Below are 18,165 nucleotides of genomic sequence, written 5' to 3' on the forward strand. Positions count from 1 at the left end.
GGCGGCGGGGCAGCCATGACGCGGAGCTGCTCGGCGCTGGGCTGTACCGCCCGCGACAACGGGCGGAGCCGGGAGCGCGGCATCTCCTTCCACCAGTGAGTGCGGCCGTCCCCCGCGGCGGCGTTCCGGGCCCCGCCCGCCCACCCTCGCCTCCCGCTCTCTCTCTCCGTCTGCCCCAGGTTCCCGGTGGACGCCGCGCAGCGCCGCGAGTGGATCCGCGCCGTGAACCGCGTGGACCCGCGGAGCCGCCAGGCCTGGCGGCCCGGCCCCGGGGCCATCCTCTGCTCGCGGCACTTCGCCGAGGCCGACTTCGAGCGCTACGGGCTGCGGCGGAAGCTGCGGCGGGGGGCCGTGCCCTCCCGCTTCCCCCACCCGGTGCGTGCGGCTGGCGGCCGCGCTCCCCTCTCCCCGCCCCGAGCCGGGCCGCGTCGCGTCGGTGTGCGGTGACCTCCCCTCTCCCTTCCCCGCCAGGAGCCGCTGGGCGCCGGCCGGAGGAGCGGGCCGCCCGTCCGAGCCCTGAAGCAGCCTCTCCCCAGCCCCCTCGCCGGGGTCGCCGCCGGGGACCACAACTACAGCCTGAAGGGGCAGCAGGCAGCGGGCGGGGAGCCACGGCCGCCGCTGGAGCCGCCGCCGCCGCCGCCTCCTGCGGCCGGGAGGTGCTCCCGCGCGCACCGGCCCAGAACGGTGGCGAACATCCTCCAGGAGCTGGCGGAGAAGCAGCAGCTTTCTGAGGAAACCGTGAGTTTGCTGCAGGCCCAGTTTTCAGGTACTGCCGGGGGCGTCTGCTAAGGCGGAGTACTTCAGGGTCTGCGCTCCCGTTCCCCGGTTTCCTGTATCTGACTTGACGGTGTCAGTAATCCCCAACTGTTGGACTCCTAGGCCCGATGCTGTAAGGCACTGGAGTTTGTAGGTAGCCTACCAAGGCTTTGCAGTTTGTAGGTCTGGAATGCAACAACCAATTCTGCAAAGAACTAAAGTCTTCCTGAAAAACTCGATTACTTGAGGCTGGCTACGGTGCTCGGGTCAGACCTGTAACCAAAGCTGTGAAATCAAACCGTGCCACCATTCAGCTGACAGATGACTCAAGAATACAGCATATTTAACTCAGAAAACCTTGTCTTTTGTGCTGTCCAGAGGCCAGCTCTGTTAACGTTAATAATATAACCTGAAGAAGCCATTTCAAATTGCAGAGTCAACCATAAGTTAATGGCTTTTCTCCTGTTAGGCCAATTTTTAAGCAGCACCCACATGTGAGACACGGTCTTTACTCAAAACTGTGGAATGGCATTAGATAAAAGAGGGGAAAGACGTGTTGGGGACTCAGCCTCGGGCAGCATGGTAAGGCATACACTCCCTGGCCACTGCCTGTCTCCAGGAAGAGGAGACATGGTGATAGTGTTGCTGAGCTCTACACCTCACACCAGACTTCAGGACTGAGTGGTTCCAGAGGCTGCCCTGTTGCCTTGTATTCTGCAATGTGTTTGTACTATGCATTGCTGTTGTGTTATCAGCTATTTATTTGCTTCACTAAAGCTGATCTCTTTTTTTTAAGCAGATTTGCCTTGTGAGTTGCACAGCTGGAGGCAGATGGCAGAATACTCACCAGAAATGAGGCAATTTGCTTGTATTCTCCACCTCTACCATATTAAGGCCTATGATTATCTACGGAAGATTTTTCCCCTCCCTCATCCTTACAGCCTGACAAAGCAAGTTTTTATTCATTCATGCATTCTCAATGTACTTCCAGGTACTCATGTAGAAACAGTGTAACAGATCTGTCCTGAAACCATTCAGCAGTAGTAGTTTTTCCCTGCTTTGCTTTAGTAACAGAAGCAGAGTGGGAAGCAAATGTCAAGAAATATTGATACCCCTCATCTCAGAGAGCTGGTATGTGTTCATGCATCTGGGTGACAGCATGAGAATAACACATTCCTCACATTAGAGTAAGTGTGGAGTTTGCTAAGTATTCCCAGACGGGTACGGGTGTGAAAAAAGCTACATTTCAGGGCCTCAGCTGCTGTAGGGTCTGTAAATGTTTTAGTGTTCACTGGGGAGGAAGGAGGAATACAAAAAGCAGAGGTGCTTTACCACATTGGCACATGGTCTTGCCCTGTGATGTGGAGTGTAGGCTTGCGAGAGGGGATGGGTGAACTAAATAGTGGAAAGAAGGGCAAATACAAGTAAGGTCATCTAAAAAGCAGCAACAGGAGGCAGTGTTAAGGGATCACCTGCAGTATTCCACCAACAGCAAAAAACAAGTGAGGACACTCAGGCAGGAACAAGCATCAGTAGAGGAAATCAAAACCAATAGGACTATTGTCATGGTTTAAGCCCAGCCGGCAACAAAGCACCATGAAGCTGCTCACTCACTCCTCCCCCCTCCCCCGGGGGATGGGGAGGAGGAAGTACAAAGAAACACTCATACCTCAAGACAAGAACAGGGAGGGATCACTCACCACTTATGGTCATGGGCAAAAACCAGACTTGACTTGGGAAAAAAAGAAAATCAATTTAATTTACCACCAATCAAATTGAAACAAGGATAATGAGAAGTAAAACCAAACCTTAGAACACTTTCCCCCCACCCCTCCCTCCTTCCCGGCTCAACCCCACTCCTGGTTCTCTCCACCTCCTCCCCCCGACGGCGCAGGGGAACAGGGGTTGGGGTCAGTTCATCACACCTTGTCTCTGCCGCTCCTTCCTCCTCAGGGGGAGGACTCCTCACTCCTCCCCTGCTCCACCATGGGGTCCCTCCCATGGGAGACAGTCCTTCACAAACTTCTCCAACGTGAGGGGGCGAGAAAAGAAACTCAGGCTATGCATTAAGAAAAGCAGGGTTGCTTGCTTTATACTCTGTCTTAGCCTGCTCTGCAGCTCCAGACATGGCTGACCATGTCCTAAGTGGTCAAAGGTTCTGCCTGTTGCTTCAGTTTTCTCAGAATCACATCTAATAGCATCCTCCCTTTTTTTCCAGTTGGCTGTCTAATAATGAGGCTGCTGCAGGCTTCAGCAACGACATTTTTCTCCGCCTTCAGGAAAAGGTGGAGAGAGGGGAACAGGCCTACTGCTGCTGTGCCCTGATGGTGCAAGACATGTCCCTGCAGAAGCAGCAGGAGTGGGACCCACAGACCCAGCGCTTGACAGGCTTTGTTGACTTGGGAGCAGGCATCCTCGATGCTGATGAAGCTCCGCTAGCCTCAGAAGCAATAATCCTCATGGCAGTTGGCATCTCAAGTCCCTGGACAGCTCCACTTGGCTACTTCTTTGTGAACAGCACAACCGGCCACTTAATTGCTCAGCTGCTTCGTCAGACTATCAATAAGCTGAACAACATTGGCATCACGGTGCTGGCTGTGACATCAGGCGCCACTGCTCATGGTGCTGAGACTGCCAGAGCTCTGGGGATCAGGATAGATCCTGAAAGCATTCAGTGCACTTTCCAGCATCCGCCCGGCTCTGCTCACAGTATCACATACTTCTTTGACATTTGCCATGTGCTCCAGCTGATAAGGAATGCTCTGCAGTGCTTCCAGAAGATAGAGTGGCTCAGTGACACTGTGCAGTGGCAGCATGTGGTGGAGCTGGCAGCTTTGCGGGAGCAGAGGGTATTAGAGCCATGCAGTCGCAAGTCAGGTGGACCTGGGAGTAAGGAGAGTTACCACCTAAAGATCAACCTTGCTACCCTGTTGTTCAGCGAGGGTGTTGCTGACGCGCTGGAACACCTCCAGAAGCTGGGCCTGGCCTCATTCCAGAACTGCAGCGGTACCGTCAAGTTTGTGCGTTTGATGAGCCATCTGTGTGATGTATTTCATGGCAGAGGTCCCTATGGAAGGGGACTTAAGGAGCCTTTACTAGCTGGAAATTACACCAAAATAACCCACCTCTTTAATGAGGCCAAGAGCTTCTTCGTCACCTTAACAGACTCTATGGGGAGATATGTTATTAAGAGCAAACGCAAACTAGGATTTTTGAGTTTCTTGCTCAATGCCGAAAGCCTCAAGTGGCTTTACACCAACTATGTGTGTCCAGAAGGCACTCCCTCCCACCACCTCCTGACCTATGCCTTCAGCCTTGACCCACTGGAGCTCTTTCTGAGGGCCCTCCAGCAAGCCTGCGGCAGCAATGGTAGCCCCACCTGCAGTGTGTTCCAGGCTGCTTATCACAAATTGCTAGCTAGCTGCAGCCTGGTGCCAGGCTCACCACACAGCGGTGGCTCAGGCAATACGAGCTCCTTGGACATATCCCTGTCTCGTAGGAGAGATCTGACCCTTGGCAGCGTTTGTGCTCAATATAACCCAGCTCATGGGAGGACACTGGCAACAGAGTACCCCTATTGTGCAGGCCTTCTTTTGCATGGCTCTGCACTGAGTAACGCGCTGACAGACCTATCGCTGCATGCACAGAGCATCACCTGCACTGCGGGCTTCATTGCTGAGCAATTAGCCTTTGGCTTGCAATGCGAGACTTGTCTTGCTTCCCTCTTTGACTCAGATGAGAGCAGGCTAAGATGTGGGTCAGTGCTCTATGTAAAAAAGTTAGGTAGAGTAAGTCTGCCCTCGGCAAGCGTGTACCACATAACAAGCATTTCGGAACAAGTCCTAAACCAGTATGGCAAAGTAGGAGATGACAACAAAAACACCAAGCTATGGCATTTGTTTCTAGAACAGAAAGTCTTCCAGGAGCTTCTGGGAGAAAGTCCCCTCTTCCCCACCCTCACGAACCATTTACTTGATGGGGAGTTGGGTGTCAACAATCACTACACAATCTTAGTAAAGGAAATAACACGATGTTACTTAAACATCAGAACAAACCATGCCAAACACCATGCCAAACACCTGAACTTGAAATACCATTGTGGAAGGCACAGATTGAAGAGACTGAAGGGAAAACATTTGTCTCCATTGCCATTGGGTAACTGTCAGTCAAGCCAAACCCACACAGGGTCATGAGTACTTACTGCTGTTCCAAGGATGGCTGTATCTAAGCAATACATGTGAGGAAATGTGGTGTCTTCCCAAGATTTGGCTGGCAAAACTGGTGTTGATAAGCAGTGATGTGTTGGGCCACTGCAAGCCATCTGATCAGTTTGGCTAAGCAAAGCAAGGAAGTTCGTCTGATCCTGTGTTTCATCTAACAATCCTGCAAAGCAGCCACATATTTCATGAGACTCTTGTGGCAGGTCAGGATGAGCAACAGTTGCACAAGGTGCCTGGGAAAGTGGTAGGGGACACTGCAACATGTCTCCTGGAGGTGCTGGGTGGTTTAGTGCTGTGAGTGCTCTTGCCAGGAGAAAACTGATGCATCTTCCATGTGACTGGGGGGATCATATGTCCTGGCAATCTGATTTCACCAAAGCAGATCTGCTTTAAAAAAGCTGGAGGCAAGAAAGCTTGCAGAGCTTTTACTTAAAAAAGAAAATAAAGACGTGAAAAGAAAATAGCACTCAAGTTGTACACAAGCTCCAATCTCCACTCCTACATGTCTCATCAAACAGCTAAAGAAGCTGTTTAAGTCTAGATCCCCTGGAGGGGGGACTACAGTTATCAAACTGCACCCCTAAAGGCCCACGTTTTACAAGGAGGGTAGTGGATACTAAGCAGAGAAGGCTGTTGTCCATGAAGGTGAGAGGGCAGCACTGAGGTTGTGACCAGGCTTCTTGTGCCCAGCGGTACCCAGGGGCACTGACACCCTCCTCTCTGGGCAGGAGCCCCAGGCACCAGCATATGGGTGTGCTGCAGCAGGGCAAGCATTTCAGGTCCCATTAACTTGGCCCCATCAGGTCACGCACTCAACCGTGCCACATGGCCCCATCCTCCCAGAGCTGGCATGTGTCCTGCAACCCAAGGCACCTTTTCAGGTGTTGTTTCTATTGATTACTTGAATCATAGATTTGATGCCACCAAGTAGGACAGGATTCTTCAGTCAATTTCCGTGGCAAGGAAGCTGCCTTGGTAGGCAGTGCTTTACCTGGAATAGTGAAGTTTGGCATAACTGCTGCTAAATGGCTTCCCTTTGCCATGCAGAACAGCAGTTGCATCCATAGAGATGGAAGGCAACTATTTCCCACAAAACTCTGGCCATTCAGCTACTTTTGAGCTACATGTTGGAGATGGGATGAAAAATGGTGATCCACTGTGTCCTAGGACAGGAATAATATTCAAGGTGCCATTTTGCCTACCAGTGACTTGACAAAACTGTCCCTGGTCAGTTTGGGCTCTTCCTCTTCCCCTTAGTCCTACTCACTCATGGTGGGAGCAGAGCTGCTGCATTCAATTCCTCAAGCTCTGCTTTGAGATCAGCAGCACAACTTCACATGTTCTCTACTGGGAGTAGCAAACCAAAACCTCTAGACTTTTTTTCCAGTCCAATTGCCTAAGCAAAAAGCCATGCTGAAGCCATCACTTTCATGGAGCCATTCCAGCTACAAGAGACTCTCCAGATAACTATTTCCCTCCCATATATATGAGATTTTTTGGAAAACTGGCAAAATGCTGAAGTGCCAGTGGTAGATTGGTTGCACTCATGTAATGTTGTAACATTTGCATTGCCTAAACCTCCAGCTCCAATATGAGCTGAGCCATAGCGAACAGGCACTTCCTCACTGTGCAATTTTTTTGGCTGGATATAAGGCTGCTTCCACTTCTTGTTTACATCTGAGGGAGCCTTGTCTTGCCTGATTCATACTGCACTGCCTCCTGAACAGAAAGCTCTTGCACAAAGATGTACATGAGCTCCTGGCTGCTGGGGTGAAGTTGTGAACATGGCAGGCATGCTGCACATGGGGCTTCCCCATCTCTGAATTTCTCATGGGTTTTGTGCAGTTGCTGCCAATTGGTGAACTGAGCCGGAGACTGCTGCGCAGATAAGCTGACTTCAGGCTCTATGCATTCCTGTGGCTGACCTGCCTGTACCCATGACCACCACAGTTCACATATCCTTTTGTAATTCACTGAAATGTTGATGACAGAGGTTTTCAAGAGATGTTGAGGTATAGGACTTGGTAGGATGGCATTTGAGCAAAAGCACATTATTAGACAAAAGTGGTAGTTACCTAATTTACAAAGCTATCAAGTATTGTAAGAAAGCTTGACAACTGTTACAGGAACCCTGTACCAATTGCCATTATTTTCCAAAAATACAGACCTGCTGTTGTCCACAACAGATACTGCTGGCTGTACTCACACCACAGGAACTATCAGGTTTCAGTGGAATTTTCCAGCATTCATAACTCCACAACTGCAACCAAGTGATTTTCTGCACCACTCTTTCCCACTGTGTCTTTTGGACGCTATTTTCTCTTCTCAGCAACTCCTTGCTCAGATGTTCACCATCTCTCTCTGAAACATCCCGACTCTTGCTAGCATACAAATACACCCCTCAGTCACTTTGAGCACCTCATTCCTTCTCTCAGTCCTCTACTGCAGCTTAACATGACAGCCTTCCCTCACAGCAGCTGGTGTGATAGGGGGGGAAAAGCTTAGTCCCCTAACATCTTCTGTTCGCTCAACATCCTAACAAGACTCCTAAGACTCCCTGAGCATTTATCGTATAGTATATTTACCAAGCTGCTAAAAGCTGAACATAGAAAGTGGATGCACAACCCCCCACCCTCAGGTTTTACTTCGCAGAAACAAACCACAAGCTCTCTTAACTGACTTGTATTCCTTAATGCAACCAACTAATACAGCTTTGCAAGAGCTGCTCACAAACCTCCTCCCCAAGAAAGACATAAACAGACACAAATGCCACCAGAAACCAGTGCATTGCATCCTGCTAACAATCAGTCTAAGGCTCTCAACAAAGTTTTGCCCAGGGTCTTCAGGGAGTTCTGTGTAGCACTCTGCTGTCTTCAAGGGTGCTGCAGAATGGCCGTGCACATTTTTTTGCTCAGTCTGAGCCTAACTCTTGTCCAGCCAGTGCATGTGAAAAAACTATGCTCTCTCATTAAATAGTTTAAAAGAAATTGAGAAATTTCTCAACTATCTGGTGCTGGCTTGGTTGACACATTTTGGCCCTTTATGAATTGTGCCACAATGTGGCATGAATTGCTATGCATGAATAACAGTACACCAGTAACCATGGGTTTATCTCTGGTAGGATTCAAATCTCATACTGAAGATCCAGGCCAGTACTTGCATCAGAAGTGGGCCTAGCGTTAACAGATTTATTTTGATATTTCAGTGAAAATCTTCTGTGTATATTTGTCAGTGTTGAAGGAAAGGAGTGCAAAAAAAAATCATATTTACAGAATAGTATAAATGTTTATTTTTCTTTGTGATTTATCTGACTGTTTTATTTGTACAATATAGAAAAGTGTATCCTTTGAATAGGTCTAGTAAATATAAATTTAATTTTTCTACTTTCAGATGTAAACAGAACTAGAAAATGAACTCTTGCTCCATTCCCAATTATTTTCATGTAACTGGATGAACTTATCTTGTCCAGCAGTTTGATGCAAATGGCTAAGGAAGTACAAAAACCAATTCACACATTCTACACCAGGGAAAGTGGAGAGAGGAATCCAAGCTTAATATTTGAGAAAGCTTGTTCAAAACAAAATAGAAGAACTAAGAGCATTTGATTGCACCTTCAAAGTCTTTACAAGCAAAATATTCTCAAGCAATGCCATCATACATAATTACAACTGTAATCTAAATTTCACAAGTGTTTTTGCACACTGTATATAAATACACATCACAAAAGGTGCAATTTAGAGTAAGACATGGAATATATACAAAATTAACATGGATTGAAGTCTAAACAAAAGAAGGCATATTGCAATCTGTTTGAAAAATAACATAAGTAGGTATTACTTTATTCACTTACACTAATTTACATTTATACAAATCTTACTGGGCATACTGTATTAGGTCACTAGAAGTAAACTGAATATCCGCACTATCTACATGTAAAGTTACTGCACTGATTTTTTAGTAAACCCAAGCCCTAATTATGAAAAAAATGGCATTTACTTACACAAGAGGTGGATTCCCTTTTCAGAGATTTGCACAAACATACTTGCTATTTATGCTCAGGGAGATATTAATAGCAGACAGAGCCCTTCAGATGGTGACTAGCAGGTCAAACCTTGTATGAAATGGCCACTCAACAGGCCCACCACTGCTGCTGGCCACCTCCCAGGCCCTTTGTGCCCCCAAGGTATTTCAAGGAGAAACCAGAGAAGGGTCAAGGAGAAAGGGCCTTCTGCTCAGTGCACAGGACCGTGGGGTGAAGACAGGAGTGGAAGCGTCCTCCCATCGTACTGCCATCACACATGTAGGCACTTAGCTCTGCTGCTGGTTTGCCTAGCCCCTACCTTTCACCAGCCTGGCCATGCTAGAAAACCTGAAGGAAGAGCTCTGCTGCATGTATTTACAGCTTTATGTGAGGAATACAAAATCCCTTTTGGAAAAATCTAGCTACTTCAGGGTGCAGTGAGATAGGTAATAAAAATGCCTGTGATGAAACACAGGTAAGTAACCTACCAGGTTAATTTTGCAAATGTGTTCCACTATCAGAAATGTGATCTGAGATTGCCTACAACAAATACTGAAAAAAAATCCCCTGCCCTAGTCTATACACAGCTATAGCTGATTCCCCCTGCCCCCCTTCGTGTAAAAGGATCTGTGCATCTGTTTTGGTAGCAATCCTGATTCTGTGCTAGCATCCTCTCTGATCACAGCTCTCGCAGTCATTCTAAACAACACTAAAAAAAACCTTATGCCAAGTAAATTGCCAACATACAGAGAAGCAGCACCCTGAAGACCCACAGCCAGGCTGAACATGATCCCTACCTGAGTTTGCAAGTCGATTCGGATGCAGATTGTCTCGAGTCCTCATTAAGACAACTGTGGTTCCACTGTCTCCCATGATCTTAGCTTCTCAGTCTTAAACAATTTTCCAGGGTTACAGCTCAATCCTAGAAAACACAATGGACTGTACAGTCCTACCTGCAGTGACAGATGAGGCTGCTGCAGACCTCTGAAAAACCAAGCTTCACCTAAGCAACAACATCCATCTGCTGCACACTTAGGTAACACTGTACACTGGGCAGACAGTCCAGCATTGCGGCATGGCTGCCCTTCCTCACTTCTGAGAATGGGCCACTGTCTTAGCCTTCAAGTTCCAGCTTAATAAACATCTGAGCTCTCAGCTACATTCCTATCAAAAAATTCCCATTAATTCCATTTGCCTCTAAGCTCCTTGGGCCTCGCTCCAGTGAGATTCTCCACCACTTGCCCAATGCTAGATCTGCAAGGAACCCCTCTGTATTATTGCCTGGGTATTTCAGAGTGCTCCATGCACTAAAGTAACATGCTGTGTCAGGTCCTAAATACAGGTACTACCTTCCACTTAGATGCTTATTTTTACACACTTCCTTTCAGAACTATCTTGGATACACTGATACCTCCTTATTACGGGCCTGTCACCCAAAGCATCACCTGGCTGTTGACATCACCTGTGTTTTCCTGTATGCACAAAGTGATGCAACTCCATACACTGTAAATAATATATATTATAATAATTTATATATGCCCTTCAGGCAATTATTCTGAGGGAAAGGGGAGAACACACCTAATTTTTAAGAAACCCAAGGTAAAAGCTGTACATAGGGAAGAAGAATTGGCCTTTAGGCATTGTCTTAAGTAGAATAGGATTTAGCTAAGATTTAAAAGGCTCTACATCTTGTTATAAAAGATTTTCTTGTTTCAATCTTACACAGGTCAATTTACAACAAGCACCAAATTAACAAATATTATTAAATCCTCTATGCCGAACCAAAGTGTCCCTGTGCCTTAAGTGTTCTGTTCAGTCCGCTTCGTTGTGGCTCATGTGCATGAGTCAGCAGTTCATGGCACAAGTGTCACTTTTGGACTTCCCTGCAGAGTTAATAACTCTCATCAAACAGCGTCCAAACTCCTCCAGGATCATGCGCTCTGCTGCAGCTTTTGACTTGCCCATCTTCTCCGCTTGCTCTGCCTGGGCAAGAAGGCATTCGCAGGTTGCATCAGCTACCTCCTTGGTTACAAACGTAAAGGGTAGCCTGAAACAAAGAAAGATCGACTCACTCTCAGCAAAAACACACAATGCACGTAACTCCAGGGCTGGGCAACTTTTTAGTACAAGGACTGATGAGATTTCATCTCTCATTGCTTCCAAGAGCCTTTAGACAACCAACAGGGAGTGAATAAGCCACAGTTACAACCAAATGAACTCATGGGCCATTGTGCTTTGGTGCCTGCCTCCACTGATGTACATTTTGATATAGACTTTGAAATGCCCAGGTACATAGAACAATTCTCCAGCTTTTACTATAATGGCAGCTCAAAGATTACATCCTCTCAGTAAACAGGACACTTGCACTTCACGCTTTCTGTTGAGCACATGGGCAACCATGAGAAGACAATGCTTAGTTATGTGCTTGAACACAGCTAAGCTTGGCATACCCTAGGTTCAACAGAAAGCACAGTTGCATGAACAAAAAGCTCCATTCACGTGAGCGCTCCTGCTTCTCCAGCTTACATAGATAACACTCAAAGATGACAGGGACATACCTGTCACATCAGAAAAAAAACACATTAGAAGCAACTGAAACCAGGTGCTGCATTAACTTACTTCCCGCCACCACTGCTGAGTGCTGGTGTTGGCCTTGTCAGCAGATCTGAGATCTGGGAAGATAACTTGGTCTTTGCAGCGGTCTGCTGCTGGACCCTAACTTCTGCAGCATCTGCTAAATGCATCAATGTCTTTCGCTCTGGGCTTTCTTCAAAATTTTTACAGCCAATGCATTTGCATATGGAAGAACACATGATTTTTGCCTGAAAGAAACAAACAAAACATGAGAAACCTGTTGCAACCTTGACTCCCTTTATGACAAGCCACAACAAAAAGGAGATCATGTTTTAATCTCTTACCAATTAGCCACTACAAGAAATGCACAAGTAGTAGTTTTCTCTCTAAATCCTCACCTCAAACTGAGATGCCTTCCCAGAATGTATACTTGAATCAAATGCAAATCAATGGTTTCCCACTCATCGCTTTCTTAAACAGCCTACTGTTTCCAGTGGAATATAGGCTGTTGAGTTATGAGAGAGGTCACTCTGCCACTGTCTCTACATCCAAACTGATCTGTTAGCTGACACAACTTTTGCTTTTGTCTTCCACAGACATGTTCTATCCCACAGCATCTGTGGGATGCTGCTTCAACTCTTCCTAGGGACTTGGTGCAGTAGATTTCTTTAGGAAATACTGCTCTTCAGTAAAGGACAAATCCAAACCTGAGTTCAAAGTTGCTACATGGTTTAAAATGAAACTTATACAACAGAAGTGATCAATTTTGCCACATACATGGCTTTCTACGTGCAAACTGCTGGAAGAAGAGATAACATTATAGCAATAGAAAACATTATAGCAATACAAAAAAAAGACAAAGCAAATCAGAGAAGTCACAGCACTAAAGGGAAAAAGCCAGTATCTTTAAGATGAGATAATGCTTCGTACCTCATAACATTCGCAGTAGTTTTTGAGACATCCCGAGCGTTTACAGTTACACCCTTTGCTGTGTCTCCGATCTGATTCTCCTTCCTTTCCTTTCCCTATTTTGGGCTTGAAGGCTTCAGGGTTTCTGTCAAGGCAGGCCTGTCAATGCAGACCCAAAGGGTCAGTCACTGCATGTGGGGAGCAGAATTCAGAGGTGCAATAAAAGAACTTAAGCCTTGCACGTGGGAAGAGATCAGGGCATTATACACCCACTCTGCCCCACACCATAGCTTCAGAAGACACAAGCTAAATAGCTTTCATCCCAGGGGCAGGGGAAGAGGCCCCTCACCTTTATTGCTTTTTGCCTGTCATTTTCATGGTCCAGGTTGTTATAACAATTTGTACAGTTGCAGTTATTGCAGAATTCACCGTTTGCAAAACAATCACAATACCTGAAACAGAAGATGCAGAAGGCATTTGTAAACATGACCATTACACTGGCGTTAGTACTGATGACAGTAGCAGAAGTTCCTAGTCTGGTGATATGCACATGCACCAATAAGGGTAAGGGTCATCTTATGCTCAACTCCACATGTAGAAGTGGTATCAGCCTCATTGCAAGGCCTAAATCCTCTAGCGCAGGTCTAGTTATTGTCTAAAGACACAGGTATAGCTCAAGGGTGTCCATCTGAGCTGATGTTCATATAGCACAGGTCCCCATCGCAGCAAGAGAAGCTAATGAGACTTTTTTCTAGGGTAACTCCTGGGTGGCTGACCCATATATTGAGGGCCATCCTGCTGCAGCCACCTCATAACAAGTTCCTGACCCAGCCAGTTAAGTCAGCATTCAGGAGCTCTCATACAGCCAAAACAAAAGGCAAGCAACTGGAATAATCAACAGGCAAACTGACTAACACAGCAATGAGCCTTTTTTTGGTTAATTTTGCCCATAAACTGTTTGCAGCTGTTAACTGAGGCAGAGTTCACCAAAGCTGGGATGGAAGAATAGAAAAGAAATAACAAGTGGTACACCTCATAGGCTTTGAAGCACAGGTAATTAGGGAAAGGATCCGAACGAGGATAAAGCTGTAGAGACTTTTTAAAGGGACAAGTATATGAATAAAAAGCAGCAAATCATTGACAGGAGAAGCCAATCACATTGCCATGCCCCTTATGTACCTCTGCTACCTCCCACCAAAACCAAGATCTCACCAGCCCACAGATCTGATATACCACATACATCCCCAGCTCAAACATGGCTTTGGGTCATGACAAACTCTGGCACATTTCAATGCTTCCAGTACCACCTCCAGCTATAGCTGACGGAAACTGCTGATCCTCTTCAGTTGCTTTTCAAATGCTGCTGGGAGCATATGTTCATATTTAGGAACCCAAACCCTTTTCAAAACTGGCTTCCTGTGGCTTGCCCAGGGTAACACTACAAGAAGAGGATTAGGGTTGCCCTGGAGTCCACTTCAACCCTTTATCTGGTTGAACTGCATTTTGGTGACTTTTAGCATCCTGAATGGTGCCAGGGACAAACTACATCAAAAGCTTTTACAACCTGTAATAGCTCTCTTTTCTGTCCTGTTTAAAATTCAGTAGTAGAATGGTCCTGGTTTCTAAAACAAACAGCACCAGCATCAACCCAGAGCATCAGCGAGCAAATAACTTCTGAGTTCTCTTCTTTGCAGAATAGGCTATGTGCCTACCTTCAACATTCATTTGGGAAAAAGCAGCTCCCCTTCCAGACAGGAAAAGGTTTTGCTAGTGAGAAGGCACCTTTGCCAGAGTGAATTAGCCATTTGCTCTGCACCTATGCCTAGCCACTTAAAGATGTAAATACAGTCATTTACAATAAAAGTTTGTTTCCAAACAGCATTCTGAAGGTGCAAAGCATCACTAGCAATGCCATTATTCTCCCATAATTCCTAGAGCATTCATGTGCCAAAGACTAAAATAAGTGGAAAACCCTAGGCACCTAACATATATTTGGCACTATGAAGTCAGTCATGTATGTTGTAAAACATCTGAGAAAACAGCTACACATCTCCTGTTTACCCTATCTTCTGCGCAACAGACAATTTTGAGGCTAGGAAGCACAGAGCACACCTCCCCACATAGAGGTGGGATGTATTACATGAAAAGAAACCCAAGCTGGAAAGTTTAAACAAACTTAACTTGGGTTCAGGTACTGTTGCACCACTTTCCCTTTGAATAGCACACCAACCATTTCCTCTTCATTGTCTAGAATTCAGGGAACCACAGGTTAATTTCAGTATCTCCTGTTATTGCCCCAAAATCAGTAAACTGACTTTGCCTCAAGTTAAAGAAACTTAGCATCTCCTCAACTTAAAATGCTTTTATGTCAAATTCTTACAAAGACACTGAATGGAATAGCAAAATATCTCATGAGGATGAGAAAGACTCAGACCTATCAGTGAAGAATCACTTGTCTATTCAGACATTTAAGAAAAGATACACAGCCCAATTTTTCTGAAGTACTTGATACAGCATGGTATTACTGGTGTGCTTCACCAAAGTATAGTAGATGCCCACTGATGATACCCTGGGATGTCATTTCACTCATAGCAACAACAACGCAACTGCAGCTGCTGAGTGGAATTGGCTCCACCACGCAACAAGGCTTCAAAGTTAGAAATTTATAAAATGTTAGGGTCCATACAGCTCACAGGAGTTGCAAAATTACATAGGCACTGCAACATCTCCACCAATATCAACAGCAACCTTAAACTGGCATCCAGACATAACATTTCTGACATACTTAAAAACATTATATTCTGATACTTGGCATAAATTTGTGATGTCAAAAATAAGGCTTAAAAAAAACTAAAACAAGCTGTACTTACAATTTCAAACATAGAGACTTGGTACAATTGCAAGGCTTCCTGGGGCGGTTTGCAGATTCAGAAGGAATTATTCTGGGGAGGGCAAAAAAAGTGCATTTATATACGTGCACACTGTTTTATCAGTTTCTTCCCATTTTAAATTCAAGTAAATAGCTCCCAATAAAAACTTTGAAAAAATCTTTATATTCCCCTTGCATTATGTTTTTGTCTGACTGTGTTCAAGTAACTATTACATATAATGCCTTTATATAGTGCCTTTCCAACCCAGAAAGAGCTGAGTTATTTGCTGCAAATCTGGCTGCATGCCTAAAGTAGAAATGAGGCTTAAAGCTAGAGGAAGCATCATAACTGAAAACTGGAATCAGGGAAAACTTCCCCAGAACCCCTCTACATGCAGAGGGACTAGATCCAACCAAGGTTCACACAACATGATTGTGCCTTTCTTTTTGTCCTAGTTAGAATTAATTAAAAAAAAAAAAAAAAAAAAAAAAAAAGGCAGCTCTGGAATAATGGGAAAGCAAGCCAACGGTATTCAGTTTATAGGTAAATTTTATATCAGACACAGTCTTTAACTGCTCTTAAAACTCAGATTTTATGTCACTAATCGCTTTTGATGAGATTCGTTCCATGCCTATCCAGCAATTTCTGCACGTAATGCCAGGGAGATTAAATCAAACCTATTTGTTTGAATAGCTGCATCTGGATTTGGGATTAGATTACATCAGTTGAGGTTGCAGCAACAAAAAGCACCTTGGCATTTACAATTTCAAGCAAACAATAACATAAAAGGACTGTGCAGAACAGCTAAGCCTGCTGGATTGGCACAGGGAAAATAATATGTGTTAGCCATTATTTTCATCCTTAAAGAAAAAATAGAAGACTAAAAAAAAAACCCAAATCCTCCTATCAGGATCCATTTTGGGCTTTACTTCCATTTTGCTGTTCAGCTGGATTTCTGCATGTGCTAAGTAAGCATCTAGTTCTTATATTGTCCAGCACCTCTTTCCACCAATGTCAAGAAATAGTTGAGGTCTGTACCTCCCAGGTGCTGATGCAAAATGAAGAATGAGCAACAGGGAGCTTTCAGGTCAACTTCCTGCTACACGAGTTCAAAAAAACAGAAAGGAAAACACAGCTTTGATCAAGAGACTGGCTCAATTGTCAGATAGATACATGTCCTTTAGTCAGAGGTAATAACCACACCACAGTATACTTGGTTTTCTTGGAAAATCCCCCAAACCAAACTCCAGCACCTCAGCTCCCACCCTTCCTTATAATGGGACTAAAAGAAGATGCTCATTCAGCAGGCTATACTACAGGTTTGGGTTTTTTTGTTTTGGTTTGGTTTTTATTTTTTGCAAAACACTCACCCATTGAATGGTAGCCGTGCTTGGGACTGGATACTAGATGTCCCTGTAAAGCCAGTGTTGCTTGCTATAGATACATACGATGATTGTTGTAGCTAACAAAACAAAAAGGGTAATGCATAAAATAAATTAGAGTATACACAGAGGATGTGTAGGTAGTTTTAATTAGCTTTCCAGATATTGTTATAAAAATAATATGCTTGCAAGCAGTTTTAGACATTTGTAGAACCTGGACCAGGCAGCAGCCTCCAGTCTCAATACTTAGCATGAAAATATTTCAGATAGTATTTTTGTTCTCTATTACAGTGTCTACATCCATACAGATAATACAGAGACTACACACAGAAATGTTCAGACCACAAACAGTTCCAGCTCTTAAAAAGATGCTCATTTCCCCCCTTCTTTTCCTAAGCAACCCCGCCCCTAAAAGAGCAGGATCACTTCCTGCACAAATTACTTTAGTAGCTTCCTTAATATACAAGCCACTTATTACGGAATTAAATAAAAGCAAGTAAGATGATTCATATTCCAACTTCTCTGCATACCTGGACCCACAGTTTGTTTTTCACATTAAAATAACAAAACCTTATAAGAACCTGCCAAACAACACTGTTTTGGACTACCTTCTTTTGGATTACCTACACGCAGTCATCTTCTCCTGCTGGGACAGGTTCTGAAGACAGATTGGCACATAACATATGGACCTACTGGGGCCAGGCCAAAGGGGACAGATTGTGTCTGGAACACAAAACCTCTGAGGAGAGGTCCAACAAATGGTATTATTTAGTTTAAATTAAGATTTGTGGAAGTGGACTGGAAGGACACAGTAAGTCTTCAGGGTCAAACTGCAGCTGTGACAAAACCAGAAGGGAACCAGAAATGAGGTTGGTACCAGTAATGCCATGAGCTGACAGAGTCTTTGTACAGACTGGCTGCTTAGCCTTCAGCAGAACATATCTTTTATTCTCCTTTTCATTCTGAATGTTGGTCAGACCTTGGCAAAGAGCAAAAAACTAGTCCTAGACCTGGGTTTGTGTGACTGGTACCCCTTGCTCCTGACCACTGGTAACGTGGTTAGCGTAACTAACACCATTTTATAATGCAAGCAGCCATTCTCTGTGACCAAGCGAGTCACATATTCATTCCCTTTCCCCTCATTCTCAGGCCCTGAAGGTCCTGTGAACCAAGTAGACAAACCAAACAGATTTCTTCTTCCCCTCACTACTGGCCTCAAGATTCCTGGGCACAAGGCCAATTACTCCCTTCCTTACTGGCCCTGAAGGTCTCAGGCACCCAGACAACCAGGTGGTGGTGATGACCCTGTCACAGAACAGGGAAACCTACCAGCACACAGAGCACTGTCTATGAAATCAAGCAGTTACAAGTCTGAAGTGAGGAACTTGGACAGAAACTGCTGCTGGACAGCGAGACCTGTGACACCCCCCCCA

General features: G+C 45.3%; 2 protein-coding genes across 4 annotated transcripts in view; one reads left to right on the forward strand and one right to left on the reverse strand.

The window, feature by feature from the left end:
• Nucleotides 1-15: 15 nt before the first annotated feature.
• THAP9 (THAP domain containing 9) lies at nt 16-4,969 on the forward strand. Its single transcript, XM_010564434.1, has 5 exons — nt 16-95; nt 180-375; nt 469-766; nt 1,553-1,706; nt 2,975-4,969. Exons 1-5 carry the CDS (start codon nt 16-18, stop codon nt 4,947-4,949), a joined length of 2,703 nt encoding a protein of 900 aa, XP_010562736.1. The 3' UTR covers nt 4,950-4,969.
• Nucleotides 4,970-10,684: 5,715 nt separating this feature from the next.
• The window catches only part of LIN54 (lin-54 DREAM MuvB core complex component), a 38,720-nt gene continuing 31,239 nt past the window's right edge, over nt 10,685-18,165 (reverse strand). For all 3 annotated transcript variants that reach the window (XM_010564419.1, XM_010564421.1, XM_010564418.1), the window contains 6 exons: nt 16,721-16,812; nt 15,351-15,422; nt 12,830-12,932; nt 12,502-12,639; nt 11,617-11,819; nt 10,685-11,044 (listed from right to left, as the gene is read on the reverse strand). In XM_010564419.1, coding sequence (XP_010562721.1) covers nt 10,843-11,044; nt 11,617-11,819; nt 12,502-12,639; nt 12,830-12,932; nt 15,351-15,422; nt 16,721-16,812 — 810 coding nt within the window. In that variant the 3' untranslated portion in view covers nt 10,685-10,842. The remainder of the gene's footprint in view (nt 11,045-11,616; nt 11,820-12,501; nt 12,640-12,829; nt 12,933-15,350; nt 15,423-16,720; nt 16,813-18,165) is intronic.

The sequence above is a fragment of the Haliaeetus leucocephalus genome, unplaced genomic scaffold, assembly GCF_000737465.1.
Source record: "Haliaeetus leucocephalus isolate CR32 unplaced genomic scaffold, Haliaeetus_leucocephalus-4.0 Scaffold178, whole genome shotgun sequence".
Lineage (NCBI taxonomy): Eukaryota > Metazoa > Chordata > Aves > Accipitriformes > Accipitridae > Haliaeetus > Haliaeetus leucocephalus.